The 21687-nt window shown below is 42.6% G+C and overlaps 1 protein-coding gene across 1 annotated transcript in view; it reads left to right on the forward strand.

Moving 5' to 3' along the window:
- The window catches only part of IYD (iodotyrosine deiodinase), a 61411-nt gene extending 59610 nt beyond the window's left edge, over positions 1-1801 (forward strand). Inside the window, exon 5 of the mRNA XM_061428301.1 lies at positions 1345-1801. Coding sequence (XP_061284285.1) covers positions 1345-1680 — 336 coding nt within the window. The 3' untranslated portion in view covers positions 1681-1801. The remainder of the gene's footprint in view (positions 1-1344) is intronic.
- Positions 1802-21687: the final 19886 nt, after the last annotated feature.

Consider the following 21687-nt stretch of genomic DNA (forward strand, 5'->3'; position numbering starts at 1 on the left):
CTTCCCTGGTGGCTCAGGTGGTAAAGCATCTGCCTGTAATGCAGGAGACCCGGGATCTCCTTTAGCGTTCTTTAAAGTGTAATTGAGTGTAGGTTTTGTGTGGGTTTTGTGATTTGTAGACTTGTGCGAGAGGAAAGAATCTTCCAGGAGCCCCTGTCTGGACAGATTGCTCAGAGACTGTAGGTATGCTTGATTCCCAAAGACAATTCCAGAACTTCCTTCTGTCCCAGGCTTACCGTTGACCGTCTATCAGGAAAATCAGGGGGAGGATAGAGAGAGCCAACTGGAAAAGTGTCTTGAAGCTACATGATTTTTATTGAATGTTCATTATTCAAGGGGACTGGGCAGAGGTTGGTGGAATATTTCCTCGACCCCTTAATGTACTTCTTGGCCACTGGGTCCTCCATCACTGGACGTCAAGTATTCTCAGCTGGGGTGATGCTCTGCTTCCATTGGTTGGTTGTATAATCACAGGAAGTGCCTTTTGTTATTCCATTTCTTTGGTATGAGTCAGTTCAGTCACTCAGTCATGTCCTACTCTTGCGACCCCATGGACTGCAGCACACCAGGCTTCCCTGTCCATCACCAAGTTCCAGAGCTTACTCAAACTCATGTCCATCACGTCGGTGATGCCATCCAATCATTTCATCCATTGTCGTCCCTTTCTCCTCCCGCCTTCAATCTTTCAAAACATTAGGGTCTTTTCAAATGAGTCAGCTCTTCGCATCAGGTGGCCAAAGTATTGGAATTTCAGCTTCAACATCAGTCCTTCCAATGAATATTCAGGACTGATTTCCTTTAGGATGGACTGGTTGGATCTCCCTGCAGTCCAAGGGACTCTCAAGAGTCTTCTCCAACACCACAGTTCAAAAGCATCAATTCTTCGGTGCTCAGCTTTCTTTATACTTCAACTCTCACATCCATATATGACTACTGGAAAAAACAGAGCTTTGACTAGACAGATCTTTGTTGGCAAAGTAATGCCTCTGCTTTTTAATATGCTGTCTAGATATGCTGACTTATAATATGCTGTCTTGGTACAATTAGATACCTCAAATTTCTTTCCATGAAACAACCATTCCCATTTTTTAAGCACCAGTGAAAAATAAGACTGGTACTTTCTTCTCTGAGAAGCTTCACACTGTTTGGTTCAGAGATGGGGTCTGGGGAGGCCGAGGAGGGTAGGAAAGATTCAAGACATCATTGCCCACGTTGGTAGCTTCTTTTCTGCCCAACTATGGGAGAAACAGTGTTACAGGGACTAGAACGTGCCCATGCTACAAGCAGAGCTGGGGTTTTGCCTGCTGACTTTAAAGTGTATTTTCTTTTTCTCTCCTGTTGTAGAATGCTGGACTGGTGACTGTCACCACCACGCCTCTCAACTGTGGCCCCCGTCTGAGAGTGCTTCTGAACCGCCCCACCAATGAAAAGCTCCTGATGCTGCTCCCTGTGGGTTTACCCCGGCGAAGACGCCACGGTGCCCAACCTCACACGGAAAACTCTGGATCAGATCATGGTGACTATGTAGGAAGGACACAGGCAGGCAGATGCTGGAAGGTGATGCCCTGCTCCCCTCTCCGGTTCCTCTTTCCCTGGGTATCCCATCTCCCTGGCACTCCACTCTGCAGGGGTGGCCACTCTGTGTGTCAAGAAACCTTTCCACTTTCTCCAGCACTTTGAGTCTGAGAAGGCCTGGTTCCACTAGTGAGATTAGCTGAACATACAGAATAAGGGACGAACGGGTATGTTCCTTTCCATTTCTTATCCACTTTGGAAATGCATTAAATATTTATTAAGAATATGCCCTGGTTCTATGTTTTTCTAAATTGTTCCAGAAAAATCATGGGGGATTTTTTTTAACTCTTTAAAAATTCATAGAGGAAAGAGTTATCAGAAAATTTAGTGTAGTCCCAAGAATTCAGCTGTGTGATGATTTCTGAATTTAAATTTAGACTGATCAAATGGCTTTCCACCCCACGCTTTCTGGTGGCTTTTAAGCAAGGATTATTTTTAAGAGGAACTCTTTCTAAGATTCATGGAGACTCTGCTAGTTTTCAGTAAGTAACCTTCAATATATTTAAAACATCACAAGCACAGAACAGAACAGTGTGTGCTTGTGCTGGTGAGTTGAACAGGCCGCCATCTGGGCATATAAATGGTTAGTCGCACCGTCCAGCCCAGTGTGTGTTGGAGCTGGCTCGCACCAGCTCATGGAAGCTGATGGTTAAATACTCATGAATTTTTCATGCCAGTTATTAAACCATTTGCAGCTTGTAATTGCCGATGGTGGGAGTACACCACGGCAATTGGCAGACACGCAAATCAGGACTTGCTTTCTTTTTCTTAAAGAGCGCTGTTTTGAACCTAGGTACAAAACAGAAATGGGCCTATAGAGATCAGACTTGTGGTTGCCAAGGTGAGATGGGGAGGGAGAGGGATGGACTGGGAGTTTGGGGTTGGTAGATGCAAACTATTACATTTAGAATGAATAAACAACAAACTCCTACTGTACAACGTGAGGAACTATATCCAGTCTCCTGGGATAAACCATAATGGAAACGAATATTAAAAAATGAAATGTATATATGTGTAAAACTGAGTCACTTTGCTGTATAGCAGAGACTGTCACAACATTGGAAATCACTTATACATCAATAAAAACATGAGATTTTGAAGAAAAAAAAAGAGCACTGTTTTCCCGACACTAGGGGGCACTAGCTGTGTCCCTCTTCTCCACTCTCCTCCATGAAACGCACTTACCCTTTTTCTCCAGATGGCAGTCACACTGTTTGGAACCCATGGGGTCAGAAGGTGCTGGCGGAGGAACCCTGCCAGCTCCAGCCCTTAACCCGTCACTGCTGTCTCCCTCCCGGGGTGCGGCTCACACAGGCACAGGGGTAGCTCAGATAATTGCTCAGCAAGCAGCTGTGCTCAAACTCTCCTGCCTCATGTCACTTTGTATGTGAGTCACACAGTGCATTGATAAGATCATCACTAGTGTCACCGATAAGAGTCAGGGCTGGTGACAAATCTGTATCAGGGAAAAGGAAGACTTTTTTTCCTCTTTAAAACATAGAGGGAATTCCCTGGCAGTCCAGTGGTTAGGGCCCCATGCTTTCACTGCCAAGGGTGTGGGTTCCATCCCTGGTTGGGAAACTAAGATCCTGCAAGCTTTGTGGCTTGGCCAAGAGAAAGAAAGAAAGAAAACTTTATGCACATATATATATATAGAGAGAGAGAGAGAGAGAGAATTAGTTATTATAAGAACCTGTGCTTTTGACCTTTGAAATCCTTTGAAGTAGCCAGATGTCTCTTTACTAGTCCAAAATCTTCCATCTAAATCTTTTTTTTTTTCTCTAGACATTCTTTTCCCCAAATCTACACATTTTACTAAATGCATCCTTTCCTATATTTTGCTTATATTCTTTTCCAAACAATTATTAGTACTGTGATAGGTGCTTGTCCTGAACTCTTTACTGTAAACGAGCATTGTTTTAACTACATTGTGGCTTTATTAGACATAATCACAGTACTTCCAGTTGTTTTTAAAAGGACAAAGATACTCTTGAGTTCCAATAGGAGAACAATTGGTATCACAATGCAAAGAAACTAAAGTTGTATTTCTGAGCTTATGTTTCTTCGGTTTTGAAGCTGTTTGAACCCAGGGCGTTCTTTGCTAGTTTCAGTGCTTCCTGCTGAAGAGGTGATTGTACGGCGGAAACTTGCCTCCTGGATGCGGGGTGGAGAAGGAAGCCACACCAGTGGTGGGGGTCTGGGTACAGTTGTTCAAGTGAGAAGTCCCCTGAGAGGGAAGGGGAAGTCCAGTCACGTGAGTTAGAGCACCTGAGCAAAGTGCTGATTGGTTGCCTTCTAATCACACCGTCCAGAAGCACAGCCCTGATCTGTCATGGATGCTGCATTGAGTTGCCAAGGTGCAACTCTGGGAACTGCTCCCGCCAGCTTTCTCTTTGAGGGATAGGATTATTCATAATCCTTAATCTGGATAGCTCACCATAGACAGGCCCAGATTCAAGTTTCCCTTCGAATGCTCCCCAGCTGGGTGGCTGTGCGAAACTGAATCTTTCTCAGCCTCATTTTCTTCATCTGTAAAATGAGGACAAGTGTAGTGCTTACCTAGGACTATTTTGATCGAGCGTGATGATTCACATTATAGTTCCTGGCATAGGGTATGTGACACCTGGTGCTAGCTTTTACTGAGGGCTCTTGATATTATTTCCCTGGTGGCTCAGACGATAAAGTGTCTGTCCACAATGTGGGAGATTTGGGTTCGATCCCTGAGTCGAGAAGATTCCCTGGAGAAGGAAACGGCAACCCACTCCAGTACTCTTGCCTAGAAAATCCCATGGACGGAGGAGCTTGGTGCATGCTACTGTCCGTGGGGTCACAGAGTCGGGCACGACTGAGCGACTTCACTTTCTTTCTTGATATTATTTAGTTAGGATTAACCTAGACAGCATATTAAAAAGCAGAGACATTACTTTGCCAACAAAGGTCTGTCTAGTCGAGGTTATGGTTTTTCCAGTAGTCATGTATGGATGTGAGAGTTGGACTATAAAGAAAGCTAAGTGCTGAAGAATTGATGCTTTTGAACTGTGGTGTTGGAGAAGACTCTTGAGAGTCCCTTGGACTGCAAGGAGATCCAACCAGTCCATCCTAAAGGAGATCAGTCCTGAGTGTTCATTGGAAGGACTGATGTTGAAGCTGAAACTCCAATACCTTGGTCATCTGATGCAAAGAACTGACTCATTTGAAAAGACCCTGATGCTGGGAAAGATTGAAGGTGGGAGTAGAAAGGGATGACAAAGGATGAGATGGTTGGATGGCATCACTGACTCAATGGACATGAGTTTGAGTAAACTCTGGGAGTTGGTAATGGACAGGGAAGCCTGGCATGCTGCAGTCCATGGGGTTGCAAAGAGTCAGACATGACTGAATGACTGAACTGAACTGAACTTGATATTATTATGAATGTTATTACCACTCTGATTAATACTATGTGCTATGCACATTTGACCATGAAAATTAAAACCATAAAATGACACCCTTCAAGAGTCTTGTCCTTAATGCATTGCTAAGTCGCTGCAGTCGTGTCCGACTCTGTGTGACCCCATGGACGGCAGCCCACTGGGGTTACCCCTGTCCCTGGGATTCTCCAGGCAAGAACACTGGAGTGGGTTGCCATTTCCTTCTCCAATGCATGGAAGTGAAAAGTGAAAGTGAAGTCGCTCAGTTGTGTCCGACTCTTAATGACCCCATGGACTGCAGCCTACCAGGCTCCTCCATCCATGGGATTTTCCAGGCAAGAATACTGGAGTGGGCTGCCATTGCTTTAATGCATTAAATCATCTTAAAACGTGAAAGAACGCTGTCTGCTGTCTCAGCTTGAGCCTGTTTTGAGGATGAAGGTTGGCTTGACTATATCTGATGGGTTCTGGGAGCCTCTGGATAGGACTTCCTGCATGCATGCATGCTAAGTCGCTTCAGTCGTGTCCAACTCTGTGTAACCCCATGGACAGCAGCCCACCAGGCTCCTCTGTCTCTGGGATTCTCCAGGCAAGAATACTGGAGTGGGTTGCCATTTCCTTCTCCAGGATAGGACTTTGGAATCTCTTTAATAGTAAGATCTATAAACAGAGGTCTTTTTTTGTTTGTTTGTTTGTTTAACTTTTAATTTTATATTGGCATGTAACCGATTAACAATGTTGTGATAGTATCAAATGCACAGCAAAGGGACTTAGCCATAGATACACATGTATCCATTCTCTCCCAAACTCCCTACCCATCCAGGCTGCCACATAACTTTGAGCAGAGTTTCCTATGCTATATGTAGGACCCAGGTGATTATCTGTTTTAAATATAGCAGTGTGTACATGTCGATCCCAAACTCCATATCTTTTCCCCACATCCTCCTCCCCCACTAGCCCAGTAACCATAAATTTGTTCAACAGAAGTCTATTTAATAGTAGGGAAAAGCATCCTTGGAAAACTTTTTTCAGGGAAGAGACAATGAAGACACATAGTAAGATACCATGGTGACAATCAGTGTCAGAAAAAAGAAGCAAATCTAAATGTGGTGAAGACAGCTGCTCCCAAGGAATATGTTGTCCCCATTTGTTAAAGAATCTGCTTGCAATTCGAGAGACCCAGGTTCGATCCCTGGTTGAAAAGATACCCCTGGAGAAGGGAATGGCAACCCCCTCCAGTATTCTTGCCTGGAGAATCCCATGGGCAGAGGAGCCTGGGAGGCTACAGTCTATGGGGTCGAAAGAGTCAGACACCACTGAGCAATTAACCCATTTGTTAATCATCTCAACATTTCATCACAGACGCACCCTACGCAGACTTGTATTCCTTGCTCTTTTCTGTTCGCTGTGACTATTTTTTTCCTCTCACTTTTCACCATTATAAATCCAACTGGCCTTTCTGGTTTCTTCTGTCCTCGCTGCGCCCTCTCCCCCATACATTATTCTGATCCTGGTAATAAAGGGCTAACAATGAAAGGTGAGGGAAGATCTTTCTTAGTTAGCTGGGGAGAGAGGAGGAGATGCTGCAGTCTCATATGTCAATATCACCATAGAGGTCATGTCCGAGAGTCAGTGGTGGCAATGGGTTCAATGGTTGAGCACAAGAGCTTAAGAATCACTCATCTTGGGTTTATTATATCCCTGCTCTGCCAGCCATCTAAAGGGAAAAGTCCTTGGTAGTCTTAGGCTAATTGCTTAATCAAGGCTCTTAAGTGATGTGTAAAATGGGGTGAGTCATACTTTCCCTTGTGGGGTTTGGCATAGTCTCTGGTACACAGCATTTAAAAGTGATAGCGTCTTAATGTGATGGTGATGGTTGACATCACTGTAGTCTTCAGGCAGCCCTACTTTGGGTTCCAGGTGGGCAAAGATATGAAGGGTGGGTGAGGGACCCCTTCCCCTCAGATGAGAGGCCTGGCTGGGGTTCAGGTGGCAGCTGCAGACCAGGTGAAGGTGGCCCAGGGTGTCAGCTACACCGGGTCAGAGAGCTTCTCAGCAGATGTCACCATTGGGAACTTGAAATGTTTTTTTTTTTTTTTTCCCTCTGTTGTAGTTAATGCTATCAATTTGATATGCAGTTGGGTAATTACTCTTTACATGCATTTTTAACATTTTTAATTAAAAATTACAGTGGAGAAAGAGAAAATTGGAGACGTTCACCCTAGAGATTACATACCTTGGCCCAGGAGTGACTTTCTCACCCCCATAGCCCACTGGCCGGAACTAAGTCATGTGGCCTCGTCGGAAAGTCAGGAAAGGTCACCCTCCTGTGTTCAGAAGGAGAGGGAACTGAGACAGGGCTATGCAAGCATTAAAGTCTTTCTCCTCAAACAAGTGACTTCAATCAGTTCAGTTCAGTCGCCCAGTCATGTCTGACTCTTTGTGACCCCAAGAATTGCAGCACGCCAAGCCTCCCTGTCCATCACCAACTCCCGGAGTTCACCCAAACTCATGTCCATCGAGTCGGTGATGCCATCCAGCCATCTCATCCTCTGCCGTTCCCTTCTCCTCCTGCCCCCAATCCCTCCCAGCATTAGAGTCTTTTCCAATGAGTCAACTCTTTGCATGAGGTGGCCAAAGTACTGGAGTTTCAGCTTTAGCATCATTCCTTCCAATGAACACCCAGGACTGATCTCCTTTAGAATGGACTGGTTGGATCTCCTTGCAGTCCAAGGGACTCTCAAGAGTCTTCTTCAACACCACAGTTCAAAAGCATCAATTCTTCAGCGCTCAGCTTTCTTCACAGTCCAACTCTCAGATCCATACATGACCACTGGAAAAACCATAGCCTCGACTAGATGGACCTTTGTTGGCAAAGTAATGTCTCTGCTTTTGAATATGCTATCTAGGTTATTTAAGACTTAAGAAATAAAGTTGGATACAAAAAAAAAAAAAAACATGTGGGGAGAGAAAGGAAGGTTGAAGAAATGGACAAAATTAGAATTAGGATGGTGAAAGACGTAAAAGTTCTCTTCCAAAAGGTAAACGTTAAAATTGGTTGATACTTTTCTGATGCAGCTTTTAAATACAGCATAAATTTAGGCCAAGAAAATTAATATAAATGTATTGAGAAGGAAGCTCATATTCCCTTCTTCCTAAACATTCCTCCCTCTGCCCACAAAATAGAAACTTCTATCTCAGAAGTGGGCTCCCCTGGTGGCTCAGACAGTAAAGAATCCAGTTTTCCCTGTTCTTCACTGTCTCCCGGAGCTTACTCAAACTCATGTCCATTGAGTCGGTGATACCATCCAACCATCTCATCCTCTGTTGCCCCCTTCTCCTGCTCCCAGTCTTTCCCAGCATCAGGGTCTTTCCCAATGAGTCGGCTCCTCCCATCAGGTGGCCAAAGTGTGAATTTCATGAAATGGAAACAACTGTAATGTTTCAAACCCCACGGATCTATAAATAATGAAAAGTCTAAAACAAATGTTGCCGCAGCTCTGCTGTGGTGGCCTCACTTTCACAGACACTCACACGCACTAACACTCACACACACTAACACTCACACACACACACACAAAAGGCCAGACATTCAAAAAAGGAGGAACTTCTCTGCCTTTTAGAGAGAAATGAATGAAGAGAACAGGAGGTGGGGATGGTAAGGAGATCACACCCCCTGGGCTGGAGTGGACTGAACAGCTGATGCATCTGAGGTTGGACCTGATCAGCGCCCCCTTCAGGTGACTGAGATATCATCCAGGACGCACAGTCTGCAGGGAGAACAGTGCCCGAGGCAGACAGCCTGTGGGTTAACTGGTAGTTCTGATGAAAAGTGAGATGCTATAATCCCATGTGGGGAATTCCTGAAAAGTCACAAGGAAGGGGAATGGTTCATGTTATTCTTATGACTTTAGAATCATGGTGCAGAACCAAATGTTCAGGATTCAATTCAAGACCATTAAAATGTCCTTAGAGCAATCTGGAAGTATGTTAGCAGTGTCTGCAGAGAGCCAAGCAAACCTAGAAGCCAATGATGTAATAGAGGAAGTCAGCTAACTTGGGTGGAGGTGGAGTCGACAACTTTCTTCTACTCTAATAATTAAGAATAAAGAATAATAACTAAGAGGTAACTGGAATGAAGCTTCTAAAATCAAACCCCTCTGAAGATGTCCCCTGTTGTCATGGTAACCACAGAAAGGGTTGGGAGCTGGCTTTCCTTCTGATTTTGGCTCCTCAGTGCCCTTGGTTTATCTGAGATTCCACCATATTTTGGTCATGAGTCCTTGATGAAGTAACTTTGACTCCCTTGAGGTCAAAAATCTGTTCCTTTGTTGAATAAGTGACTTTCCAAGTCTGATAATGTTTAAAATCAATATGGAGATGATGACATAAACCCATAATATTGATACTCTCACACTTACTTATGTTTCTTATCAAGTAATTAATTTTTTTTAAACTTATGATTCCAATTTAAAATGTGAAATTGATTTAGGCTTATGATTTTATGTTGAAAAGTGTAAGAAAGTTTACAGTGTAGCTCATTAACAGTATTAAAATAGATTCATTGTATTTATCAATTTAATTTATCAGGTTTAGAAGAGCTGTTTAAATGTATGAGAACATTTTGGCTTAATTGGTGATAAACTTGCCAGGTCAATTATATGAAATGCTAAAACAGAAAATCAACTATGATTAAGTCTATAGAAGGAGTTTAAAATGTTTAAGAGATTTTAATAAATGATTCTGGTAAATGAGACAGATGCTTTAAGGGAGTTTTATTTATTCAACTCGAGTTTTAATCAAGCATTAATCAAAGCCTTTCTTCCCAAAAGTAATTAGTTTTAAATTATTTAAATGCACTGTGCTGTGCTTAGTCACTTAGTCATGTCTGATTCTTTGTAACCCTGTGGACTGTGTCCGCCAGGTTCCTCTGTCCATGGGGATTCTCCAGGCAAGAATATTGGAGTGGATTGCTGTGCCCTCCTCCAGGGAATCTTCCCAACCCAAGTATCAAACCCAGGTCTCCCACATTGTGGGTGGATTCTTTACTCTGAGCCACCAGAGAAACCCAAGAATACTGGGGTGGGTAGCCTATCCCTTCTCCAGGGGCTCTTCGCCGACCCCTGTTATGTTTGTTATGTGTAACAAATAAACAACAAAAAAAAAACAACCATAGTGGCTTAAATAAGTAGAGGGGGATCGGTTCCTCATAATGATAAGTTTGGATACAGGTCCAGGGTTCAATGAAATCCATGACAAAATCATTCAGGACTACATCTGGCAATTTTTAATCTTGTGAAAGTAAAAGTCGTTCAGTCATGTCCAACTCTTTGTGACCCCATGGACTATACAATCCATGGAATTCTCCAGGCCAGAATACTGGAGTGGGTTTCCTTTCCCTTCTCCAGATATCTTCCCAATTGAGGAATTGAATCCAGGTCTTCCACATTGCAGGCAGATTCTTTACCAGCTGAGCCACAAGGGAAGCCCAAGAATACTAGAGTGGGTAGCCTATCCCATTTCCAGGGAATCTTCCCCACCCAGGAATTGAACCAGACCAGGAATTGAATCTCTTGTGAGCTGGCATTTAAATTCTTTTCTGTTCATTCTTTCTCCTTGTGTAAATGTGAATTTCTCTAGGGTATATACATCAGCATAGACTTGCTGGGTCAAAGAACATTCATATTTCAATTAGATATTTCAACTAAATTGTTCTCCCAAGGTTCCCCTGTCCCAGATTTTGAAAACTCACTTATTGAGCATCTCCCATGAGCAGACTTGAATTCTAAGACATCTTATCCCTCATGTGTGCTCCACTCTGTCTCCAAAGTGCCCAGAGCAGTGGCTGCGACATGAAATATTTGTTGAATGGCTGAAGATATGATGGCCCAAGGGGGTACAGTGACTTGTCCAGGGTTACGGACTATCTTGAGGACAGCGCTGGAATTCAAGCCCAGGCTGCTGACTCCCTGAAGTCTGAGAGGAAGCAATTATTGTAAACACAGTCCCTTGAGCTATGGGTCCAAAGTTCTGTCCCCAGGCAGAAAGTCTGGAGTGACAGCTTGAGGGCTCTCCCACGTGGCTGAGCTGGTACAAGCCAAACACACATGCCATTGGAGGTGGGAGGTACAGTTCCTGAAGATTCTTCAGAAGGCGAGCCTCTGATCCAAGAGTGTAGGAACAGAACTGCCAGGGACTGTGAGGGCTATGGTGATGGGGGGGATCTTGGTCGAGGGGACAGAGCAGAGAGGGGGACAGGCCACTATACTGGCAGAGGGAATGCTAACCCAGCGGAGGCTCCCTGTGGAAGCCCTGATGTCACATCAATCTTTAAAAGATGAAGAAGAAACACCCAGAGTTCTTCCGTCCAGCTCCCTGCAAGCCCTCGTAAGGCAGCCATGGGGGCTGCTTCGGGCTGAGCCGCAGAGCCCTGGGGGATGGCTCAGACCCAGGCTCAGCCTTGGAAGCTATTCATTTGAGGTCTTGAAGTTTGTGTTTATTCTGGCCTTTCTTCCTAGTTGGATTTGCATTTGGTTTTCATCCCATATTGTCTTGGATCCAACCTGGAATGTATACATCACTTAGCAAATGAGCTGAGAGCAGGGCTACCAAAGGGATGGGAAGTGAAATCCCCAAAGTGGGGGTAAAGGGGAGCAATTGGAGAGAGGGAGTGATCATGGGCTGGGGGCAGAGAGGGTTGGGGATGTGAGTCCCAGAGGCAGTAACAGGGTCTTCTAGTCCTTGAGGACCAGCTCTGCCAGACTGGGATACCTGGAGAGAGAGAGAGAGAGACAAAGCGAGCTAGACTGAGCATTTGGTCAGAATACATGCAAGAGAACTAGCCCAAGAATCCAGCATCGCAGTGCCCACTGTCACTCAGACTCCTGCTTAGTCCAATTGGACCATTTTCTGTGCCCCCCAATTCCCCATGGTTGCCCTTCCTGATCAGACCCAGATAACCTTTCTGTATACTTCTCACAGCTTTATCTTCCATCCTTTAAGGCCCAACTTGCTGCCACTTTGCTGGAGAAGTCCCCCAGATTCTCCAATGAGATTTCCAGAGGCAGAAACCAAGGTCAGACCTTCTCCTTCGAGCATCGATAGTGTCCCTTCCTATGGCACTTGCCACCCTCCTTCTTGACCCAAGCTCTCTACTAGACCCTCAGCTCTTAGAGAGAAGGAACCAAGCTTGGTGTCCCCTGGGCACCTGGCACATGGCCTGGCCCACAGTAGGTGCTTGGTGATTATTGTCTGATACGATTCACATTGCAGGGAAGCCCTGCAATTTGATGCTATCACTCGATGATCGGGAGACCTCACCGAAACCTTTCCTGCATTTTCGGTGGGAAATTCTTGGGGGTAAAAAAAAGGAAAGCTCGGTCTCTCAGATTTGCTGGTGAGATAAACCAGTTACAACAAACCCCACATAATTATGGGCAGAGTAGAGGTAGGTATTTGGAGAGTGGGGTGGTGGGATGGGATTAAACTAAGTGCTGTCTCTTCACTTTTGGCAATCTGAGTTTACAATTTAATTTCTGGTTGCAAACTGGAGCATTGGGCTTACTAAACACCATGTTTAACAAAGAGTTTTGGTCTGAAAAAGGAAGCGAAACCCCATTTTCTGCCCTTGGAAAGGGTGCATGCCACCCATGTAGCTGCCTTCCAAGAAAGGTATTATGGGGTGTATCAGTCAGGTCTGGCCTAAACGGAGATCATTTATTTGCATGAGGATTTAAAAAAAGAAATTGGTTGCAAAGTTGATGGGAGCCCTGCCAAACCAAAGTAGATGTTGAGGCAACGACTGATGAGCCGTTACCCTCCCCTTCCCAGGGGTGATGGTGAAGGTCTCCCCCGACGGGCCACCTGGAGGAAGCTGGGAACATGGATGGCCTGCCTGGGAGAGACCCCAGAGCTGTGCAGCTCAGGACCCGGTCGGAGACACACACAGAGAAGTAGTCTGACTTCACCCTTCCTCTGATGCTCCAAACTCCCACCAGTGCTTCTCATTGACTGAGACTTCCTTCTTTTCTCCCTTCCTCCTCCTTCCTTTCTTCCCTATTTTAAAAAAAAAATTTTTAGAACAGGGAAATTTTTTTTTCTGGTGCTTACTAATATATCTAGAAAAGAAAAGAACATATTTAAAATTAAATGTAAAAAACTTGATATATGGTCTTCTTTCTTTACCTCTATAGTATTAGTTTCTGAAAGAATAAATATCGAGCTAGTGATCCCAGGAGGCTCCATGATCGTAGGCTCAGCCTATCAACTATTGAAACAAAAAAGGACTGTATCAAGCATGTGAGTTTCAATAATTCAGTTCGTAACATTGAAATGGAGAAACTTTCATCGCAAACTCTTCATGTACCTAGAAGCTAGTGGACTTCTCAATTAGGTATTTAAATGTAATTAAATAAACACTTCTGCAATTTCCTTAATTAAGGTCTAAGGGAGTGAAGTGATTTAACTTATGCCAGTTTTCATCCACTGTGTGAATTTTTTTTTTAATGTTGAAGGTCAAACTCAGAGTTTCCTAGCTTAGAGGCAGAAACTAAACCAGAGACAGCGTGAACTCTAGTAGTGACCTATAAAGGCATAAAGGTAAAAATTGTGGGGGAGAAGCTGGAGGGAAAATAAAGCTTAAAAGAGGCAGATGTCCACTAATTAAAACTAATACGGGCACAAATATCAAAGCTAATGGATGGTAGCTTTAATTCTTTATGACTTTGTATCCAAACCCTAGTTTTCATGGTTACATCCATATTTGAGGCATGTGGTTATTTGTTAAGTGCATGAATCTCTTACTTATTGTTTCCCAGGTGGCTCAGTGGTTAAAGAATCCACCTGCCATTGAAGGAGATACAGGAGACACTGGTTTGACCCCTGGGTCAGGGAGATCCCCTGGAGTAGGAGATGGCAACCCACTCAAGTATTCTTGCCTGGAAAATTCCGTGGACAGAGGAGCCTGGTGGGCTACAGTCTATGGACTTGCAGAGAGTCAGACATGACTGAGCAACTGAGCACACATGCACACACGGGTGTTTGTTAAATGCATGAATCTCTCTTCCTTATTTTTTAATGTATCTACTTTCAATAAAGATTGAAGGCAGCTGACACTACTGCAACTTCTTTTTTCAAAAAAGCAAACAGAAAATGGGAGGAATAGAGGCAATAAGAAAGGCAATTTCTGCAATATTTTGCTTTTCCCACCATTCTTGGGGGCAAATGACCACATTACATTGTTATCTAAATATAAGACCTTTTGACAATAATCTGGATATGGAAAGGCTTTTCTAAAGAATATTTCAGTGTTCGCTCTTCATCACAGAAAAGTGCAGTCTTTGACAATTTTAATACGATATATGGCATATTAGTCATAGAAGAAGCTATAGACCACAGTCATTGAGAAAAATGGTTCACTTCAAAATGATGAATTATATTGAAGTATTAAACCAACTCTAAGCCTTACATACAATAGGTATGATTTAAAATTCCATTTCCCTTTTTCTAAGCAATATTTCTATGGTTGATCATAAAAAGTAAACTCAAATACGTGCCAGCCAATTACCAGAAGATCTGTCCTTCTCAAAGTCAAGGTTAGAAGCAGAGATTCTAAGAAGCTCGCTGACATTCTTCTAAAACATATGTGTGAGATTCACTCTTTCTCATTTGGAATTATTAACTTATAAGATGAAGACTTAACAGTGAGGATTCTTTGTCATAGCTGATAATTAAGAAGCAAATACAGATAAAACTGTTGAGCCAACACAGGCCAGCCAGGATCGTTGGACTACAGGAAACCAGCCATCTCAAGAGCAGACATTCTCTGCTACCCTGAGCGGTCAGAAGCCACCTATACCAAGAATCAGGAGACAAGGGGCTCAAGAGCCACTGGGCTCTTCCTCTTTAGGAGGTGGGTAATCACGCCTACTGTTTGGTGTTAGAATCAACTGAGATGATTTATATTTTGAGGCTATAAAGTATCATGTATATATTGGATGCGGTAGTCACAGTGAAGACAGAAATGATGGAGATTCATTGCAAACTAGTCCTACTCCTAAAGAATAACCCAAAGTATATCCCTATGAAACGGATCCATTTATCATTGGTCTCTATTTTGAAGGACAGCAAGTCAAATAAACACTTTATAGTGGAGTCAAAACAGTTCCCTAATCTCTGAAAATCAAAACTTTCCCCAATGATCTGCAGTCTTAAAACACAATAGATCCAATCATGGGCTTCTTGGGGGAAGTATAAACAAATGCATAAAATGTATTTTAAACATTCAACAACTACAATGATAATATATTAAAATGGTACTTTTCAAAACTCAATCTATAATGTCTAATCTCATAGCTTAATCCCAGGGCATAAACTGTTAAGTGGACTCGCTCCAAATAAAACGTACTAGATTTTAAAAAATCAAAAGGTTGACATTCTTCATCTAATAAAGAATAAAAATAGAAAAAAGTTTGCAATGTCTTCATAAAGCTCATGTGTCTTTGCTTTGATTTCTTTTTTTTTTATTTCTCCTCCACTTTATTTTATTTTATTTTATTTTATTTTTAAAACTTTACATAATTGTATTAGTTTTGCCAAATATCAAAATGAATCCATCACAGGTATACATGTGTTCCCCATCCTGAACCCTCCTCCCTCCTCCCTCCCCATACCATCCCTCTGGGTCATCCCAGTGCACTAGCCCCAAGCATACATGTAAAATATCATGTATGAAACGAGATGCCAGTCCAGGTTCGATGCACGATACTGGATGCTTTGATTTCAAAACTCTATTTTCAGCAGCAAGCAGATAACTTCTTCCACACACTCTAAAGGTAAAAAGGAGACGTGTGTAGAGTTTATACATCTTTCCTGGTGGCTCAGTGGTAAAGAATCTGCCTGCCGATGGAAGAGACTCCAGTTCAATCCCCGGGTTGGAAGCTCCCCTGGAGAAGGTAATGGCAACCCACTCCAGTATGCTTGCCTGGAGAATCCCATGGACAGAGGAGCCCCGAGGGTTACAGTCCATGGGTCTCTAAGAGTAGGATAGCGACTAAACGACAACAAAAAAATAGAGTTTATATCAGGAAATGACTCACTTGACAGATGCTTGGATTTATAAAAAGTCTCAATCCTCTGGTTCACAAGTTGCAATCCAGAGGGCAACATTTCCCACCTCCAAAGGCCTTCATCCACTGTCACAAACCCACCTTACAGATCCAGAGCAGTCCTCCACAACAAAGGTCTTCAGACCTTTACTCAGGTCTATTTACTAATGGACTGGAATGGGTGAATTTAACTCAGATGACCATTATATCTACTACTGCAGGCAGGAATCCCTCAGAAGAAACGGAGTGGCCATCATGGTCAACAAAAGAGTCCAAAATGCAGTACTTGGATGCAATTTCAAAAACGACAGAATGATCTCTGTTCGTTTCCAAGGCAAACCATTCAATATCACAGTAATCTAAGTCTATGCCCCAACCAGTAACGCTGAAGAAGCTGAAGTTGAACGGTTCTATGAAGACCTACAAGACCTTTTAGAACTAACACCCAAAAAAGATGTCCTTTTCATTATAGGGGACTCGAATGCAAAAGTTGGAAGTCAAGAAACACCTGGAGTAACAGGCAAATTTGGCCTTGGAATATGAAATGAAGCAGGGCAAAGACTAATAGAGTTTTGCCAAGAAAATGCACTGGTCATAGCAAACACCCTCTTCCAACAACACGAGAGAAGACTCTATACATGGACATCACCAGATGGTCAACACCAAAATCAGATTGATTATATTTTTAGCAGCCAAAGATGGAGAAGCTCTATACAGTCATCAAAAACAAGACCAGGAGCTGACTGTGGCTCAGACCATGAACTCCTTATTGCCAAATTCAGACTTAAATTGAAGAAAGTAGGGAAAACCACTAGACCATTCAGGTATGACCTAAATCAAATCCCTTATGATTATACAGTGGAAATGAGAAATAGATTTAAGGGCCTAGATCTGATAGATAGAGTGCCTGATGAACTATGGAATGACGTTTGTGACATTGTACAGGAGACAGGGTTCGAGACCATCCCCATGGAAAAGAAATGCAAAAAAGCAAAATGTCTGTCTGGGGAGGCCTTACAAATAGCTGTGAAAAGAAGAGAGGCAAAAAGCAAAGGAGAAAAGGAAAGATATAAACATCTGAATGCAAAGTTCCAAAGAATAGCAAGAAGAGATAAGAAAGCCTTCTTCAGCTATCAATGCAAAGAAACAGAGGAAAACAATAGAATGGGAAAGACTAGAGATCTCTTCAAGAAAATCAGAGATACCAAAGGAACATTTCATGCAAAGATGGGCTCGATAAAGGACAGAAATGGTATGGACCTAGCAGAAGCAGAAGATATTAAGAAGAGATGGCAAGAATACACAGAAGAACTGTACAAAAAAGATCTTCTCAACCCAGATAATCACGATGGTGTGATCACTCACCTAGAGTCAGACATTCTGGAATGTGAAGTCAAGTGGGCCTTAGAAAGCATCACTACGAACAAAGCTAGTGGAGGTGATGGAATTCCAGTTGAGCCATTTCAAATTCTGAAAGATGATGCTGTGAAAGTGCTGCACTCAATATGCCAGCAAATTTGGAAAACTCAGCAGTGGCCACAGGACTGGAAAAGGCCAGTTTTCATTCCAATCCCAAAGAAAGGCAATGCCAAAGAATGCTCAAACTACTGCACAATTGCACTCATCTCACACGCTAGTAAAGTAATGCTCAAAATTCTCCAAGCCAGGCCTCAGCAATATGTGAACCGTGAACTTCCTGATGTTCAAGCTCGTTTTAGAAAAGGCAGAGGAACCAGAGATCCAATTGCCAACATCCACTGGATCATGGAAAAAGCAAGAGAGTTCCAGAAAAGCACCTATTTCTGCTTTATTGACTATGCCAAAGCCTTTGACTGTGTGGATCACAATAAACTGTGGAAAATTCTGAAAGAGATGGGAATACCAGACCACCTGACCTGCCTCTTGAGAAACCTGTATGCAGGTCAGGAAGCAACAGTTAGAACTGGACATGGAACAACAGACTGGTTCCAAATAGGAAAAGGAGTTCGTCAAGGCTTTATATTGTCACCCTGTTTATTTAACTTATATGCAGAGTACATCATGAGAAACGCTGGACTGGAAGAAACACAAGCTGGAATCAAGATTGCTGGGAGAAATATCAATAACCTCAGATATGCAGATGACACCACCCTTATGGCAGAAAGTGAAGAGGAACTCAAAAGCCTCTTGATGAAAGTGAAAGTGGAGAGTGAAAAAGTTGGCTTAAAGCTCAACATTCAGAAAATGAAGATCATGGCATCTGGTCCCATCACTTCATGGGAAATAGATGGGGAAACAGTGGAAACAGTGTCAGACTTTATTTTTCTGGGCTCCAAAATCACTGCAGATGGTGACTGCAGCCATGAAATTAAAAGACGCTTACTCCTTGGAAGGAAAGTTATGACCAACCTAGATAGCATATTCAAAAGCAGAGACATTACTTTGCCAACAAAGGTTTGTCTAGTCAAGGCTATGGTTTTTCCTGTGGTCATGTATGGATGTGAGAGTTGAACTGTGAAGGCTGAGTACTGAAGAATTGATGCTTTTGAACTGTGGTGTTGGAGAAGACTCTTGAGAGTCCCTTGGACTGCAAGGAGATCCAACCAGTCCATTCTGAAGGAGATCAGCCCTGGGATTTCTTTGGAAGGAATGATGCTAAAGCTGAAACTCCAGTACTTTGGCCACCTCCTTCGAAGAGTTGACTCATTGGAAAAGACTGTGATGCTGGGAGGGATTGGGGGCAAGAGGAGAAGGGGAGGACAGAGGATGAGATGGCTAGATGGCATCACTGACTTGATGGACATGAGTCTGGGTGAACTCCGGGAGTTGGTGATGGACAGGGAGGCCTGGCGTGCTGCGATTCATGGGGTTGCAAAGAGTCAGACATGACTGAGCGACTGATCTGATCTGATTTACTCTACAAACAGGTCTAAAAAGCATATCCCTAGAATACAGTGAATGAAATAGGAACTTGGAAAGTGACCAAAAACCAAAGAAGCAACATTAAGAAAGATGTGACAGTTTACCAGGGAAGCAACAGACAGATAGAAGCCTCAATGCACTAAGCTCCTAGCAATCTGGGGACAGTTAATTATCTAAAATGCTTGCAACTTCAGTAGTGTTTAACAGTATCACTGTTTCAGAGCATATAAACCTATAGATGAAAATTAAAACATTTGAGGACGAAAGAGAATACATTAAAGTTTTGTTTTTTCCTGTGGAAAATTTAGAATGTGTATAAAGAATATGAAAAAAAAATCTTTCATTGATCTTATGACTTAGAAATAATCTTTGGGAACTTTTTATTTCTTCCTAGTTGCCAACGCGTGCAATAAATTTGCAGCACTAAGAATGCGTATTAGTTCATTTTCTAATGGCCTAGCCTAGCTCTTCAAACAGAAGCTTAATTTTGGGGGCTCCAGCAAGGAGTCCACAGAGCCAAGAGGATTCTGGGTATTCCCTCTCTCCTCTAGTGCTGGGAGGTGAATTGCTCTTCTAGAAGAAATTAAAAAAAAAAAAAAAAGAAATTATATACATTCAGCCAAACAGCCTGAAGTGATTTTTAAATTATGATTTTACTGATGTACGTTAAACTTGTTGTGGCATCAGCAGTTTCACATGTATCAAAATTTCCACGTATCTATAGATTTTTGTTTTGAAATATTATTTCGGTAATTCGAAAAATGCAGGCAAGTATTGAGAACATAAAAACGCACATGAATCCAGCACTTTGTATTAGTGAGTATTTGCATTGTGTAATTTTGTATTCTTTGTTTGAAAATGCAAGAAACAAAGCATTAGAAATGCATGTTAAGATCGCATTAGACCCTCTATGGTCTCAAGATCTCATGTTTTTCCTTCCTTTTTCCAAGGCAACCATTCTCTGTGGGTCACTTTGAATGGAAGGTATTAATCACCAGCAGGAATCTGTGGATACCGATAAGGAAATGGATGTTCTCAGTGACACATTATAATAGCATGTCATCTCTTTTCTGGGTGAAAGTCATGACTTCATAAAAGGTGACAGGGTGAGTACCGATTGGCTTTCTGGCTCCATATTAGACTTGAGTTTCGATGCTTGCTTGGTTAGTTATTAGACACGTGACCCTGAATGATTTACTTAAATTACCCCTGTGCTGCAGCTGCCTCATCTCTAGACTGGGAAATAATTGTACCTGATAGGTTTGCTTTAAGGATGAGATGAGATAACATATGCAAAATGCTTAGTACAGATCCTATCACATATCATTACAAGAACTTAGCAGATGAAGGATGATGTATTAGGAAATGGGTTACTAACTAAGCAGAAGGTATAAATGAACAGCTTTTTCCTCCCCCTTGACCACAGTTTAACATAACTAATTAGTGAGATTTTAGCAAGACAGGAGATGTTCTCACATGTTTGGCAAGTAATCTTACCAAAAAAACTCTAAGCTGGCATTTGAAAAGGAGATTCAGTCCAACTCAATTCAGCAAAACTTACTGAGTGACTAGTACTTGAAAGAACAACGAGAGTCCAATCTAATAGAGAGACAGACATGGGAACAGGTGTTTGAACTGCATAGTGGTGCTGCCTGTGAGAACAGATGCCATCCAGGACAGCAGGCTGGATATGTGGTTCATAACCATGAATTGATCGAAGACCAATAAAATGTCTTTCTAACTTGTGATGGGCACAAAGCCTGAGAGAAGTAGTTAGTGAAGTGGAAACAGACTCAGGAGTCCAAAAGATTGTCACAATCTTTGGAATTAGATACTAAAATTTAAAAGATGAAATTTAAAAAGAATAAGAGTCTTACAAGCTTTGAAAACCAACTGCCCCAGAACAGGGGAATGAGAGCAGGTCATTCGAAAAAGTTTGGGGGGGTTTAGCTGATTGGCTCAAGCACAATTTGAGCAAACAAATTGCAACTATAACACAGTTGCAGAAAGGCATGCAGTCTCAGACAACATCGTCAGAGGAAGCACAGCATCACAGCCAAATAACGCTCTCACTGTATTCCCTGCTGTCCAGAGCAAGCTGGGCTCACACCCCAGTGACTCATGTTTAGAGGGATATAGACCCATTTTAATATCTAGAGGAAGACATTGGAAGTGGTGAAGAAGTGGAATCCATGACTTTATAGGATGGGTAACATTCTGAAGATAGTTAGCTTGATGAAGAGAAATATTGAGGACAAGGACATGACCTTAATGGAGTTCAAGATTTTTTCATGTGGTCTCAAAATTTACATGATGTTATAAGAAGGCAAGCTTTAAATGTAAGGAAGGCTAGTCTAGAAATTATAAATAAAATGGGAAGCCTTGTGAAGAAAAGAGTTCCCTGTCATTGCACGAGTGGAATGAAATGATTAACCATCAGGTAAATTGTAGAGAAATTTCTGCAATGTAGAAAATGTAGCACCAGTTGAGGAAACTTCTCTATGGCAGTTTTCACTCCAGGACTGTGATTCTATAAATGCCCTGGTAGCAGAATACTTAGGTAAACAAGCTGGGTAATTATTCTTGTCTGGGTTAGATGAGGGCCAAGTATGTAGTTGACCTTAATACATAAACATAAAGTTCGAGGGGAATACCAGACCACCTGACCTGCCTCTTGAGAAACCTGTATGCAGGTC

This window comes from Bos javanicus, chromosome 9 (genome assembly GCF_032452875.1).
Source record: "Bos javanicus breed banteng chromosome 9, ARS-OSU_banteng_1.0, whole genome shotgun sequence".
Taxonomy (NCBI): Eukaryota; Metazoa; Chordata; class Mammalia; order Artiodactyla; family Bovidae; genus Bos; species Bos javanicus.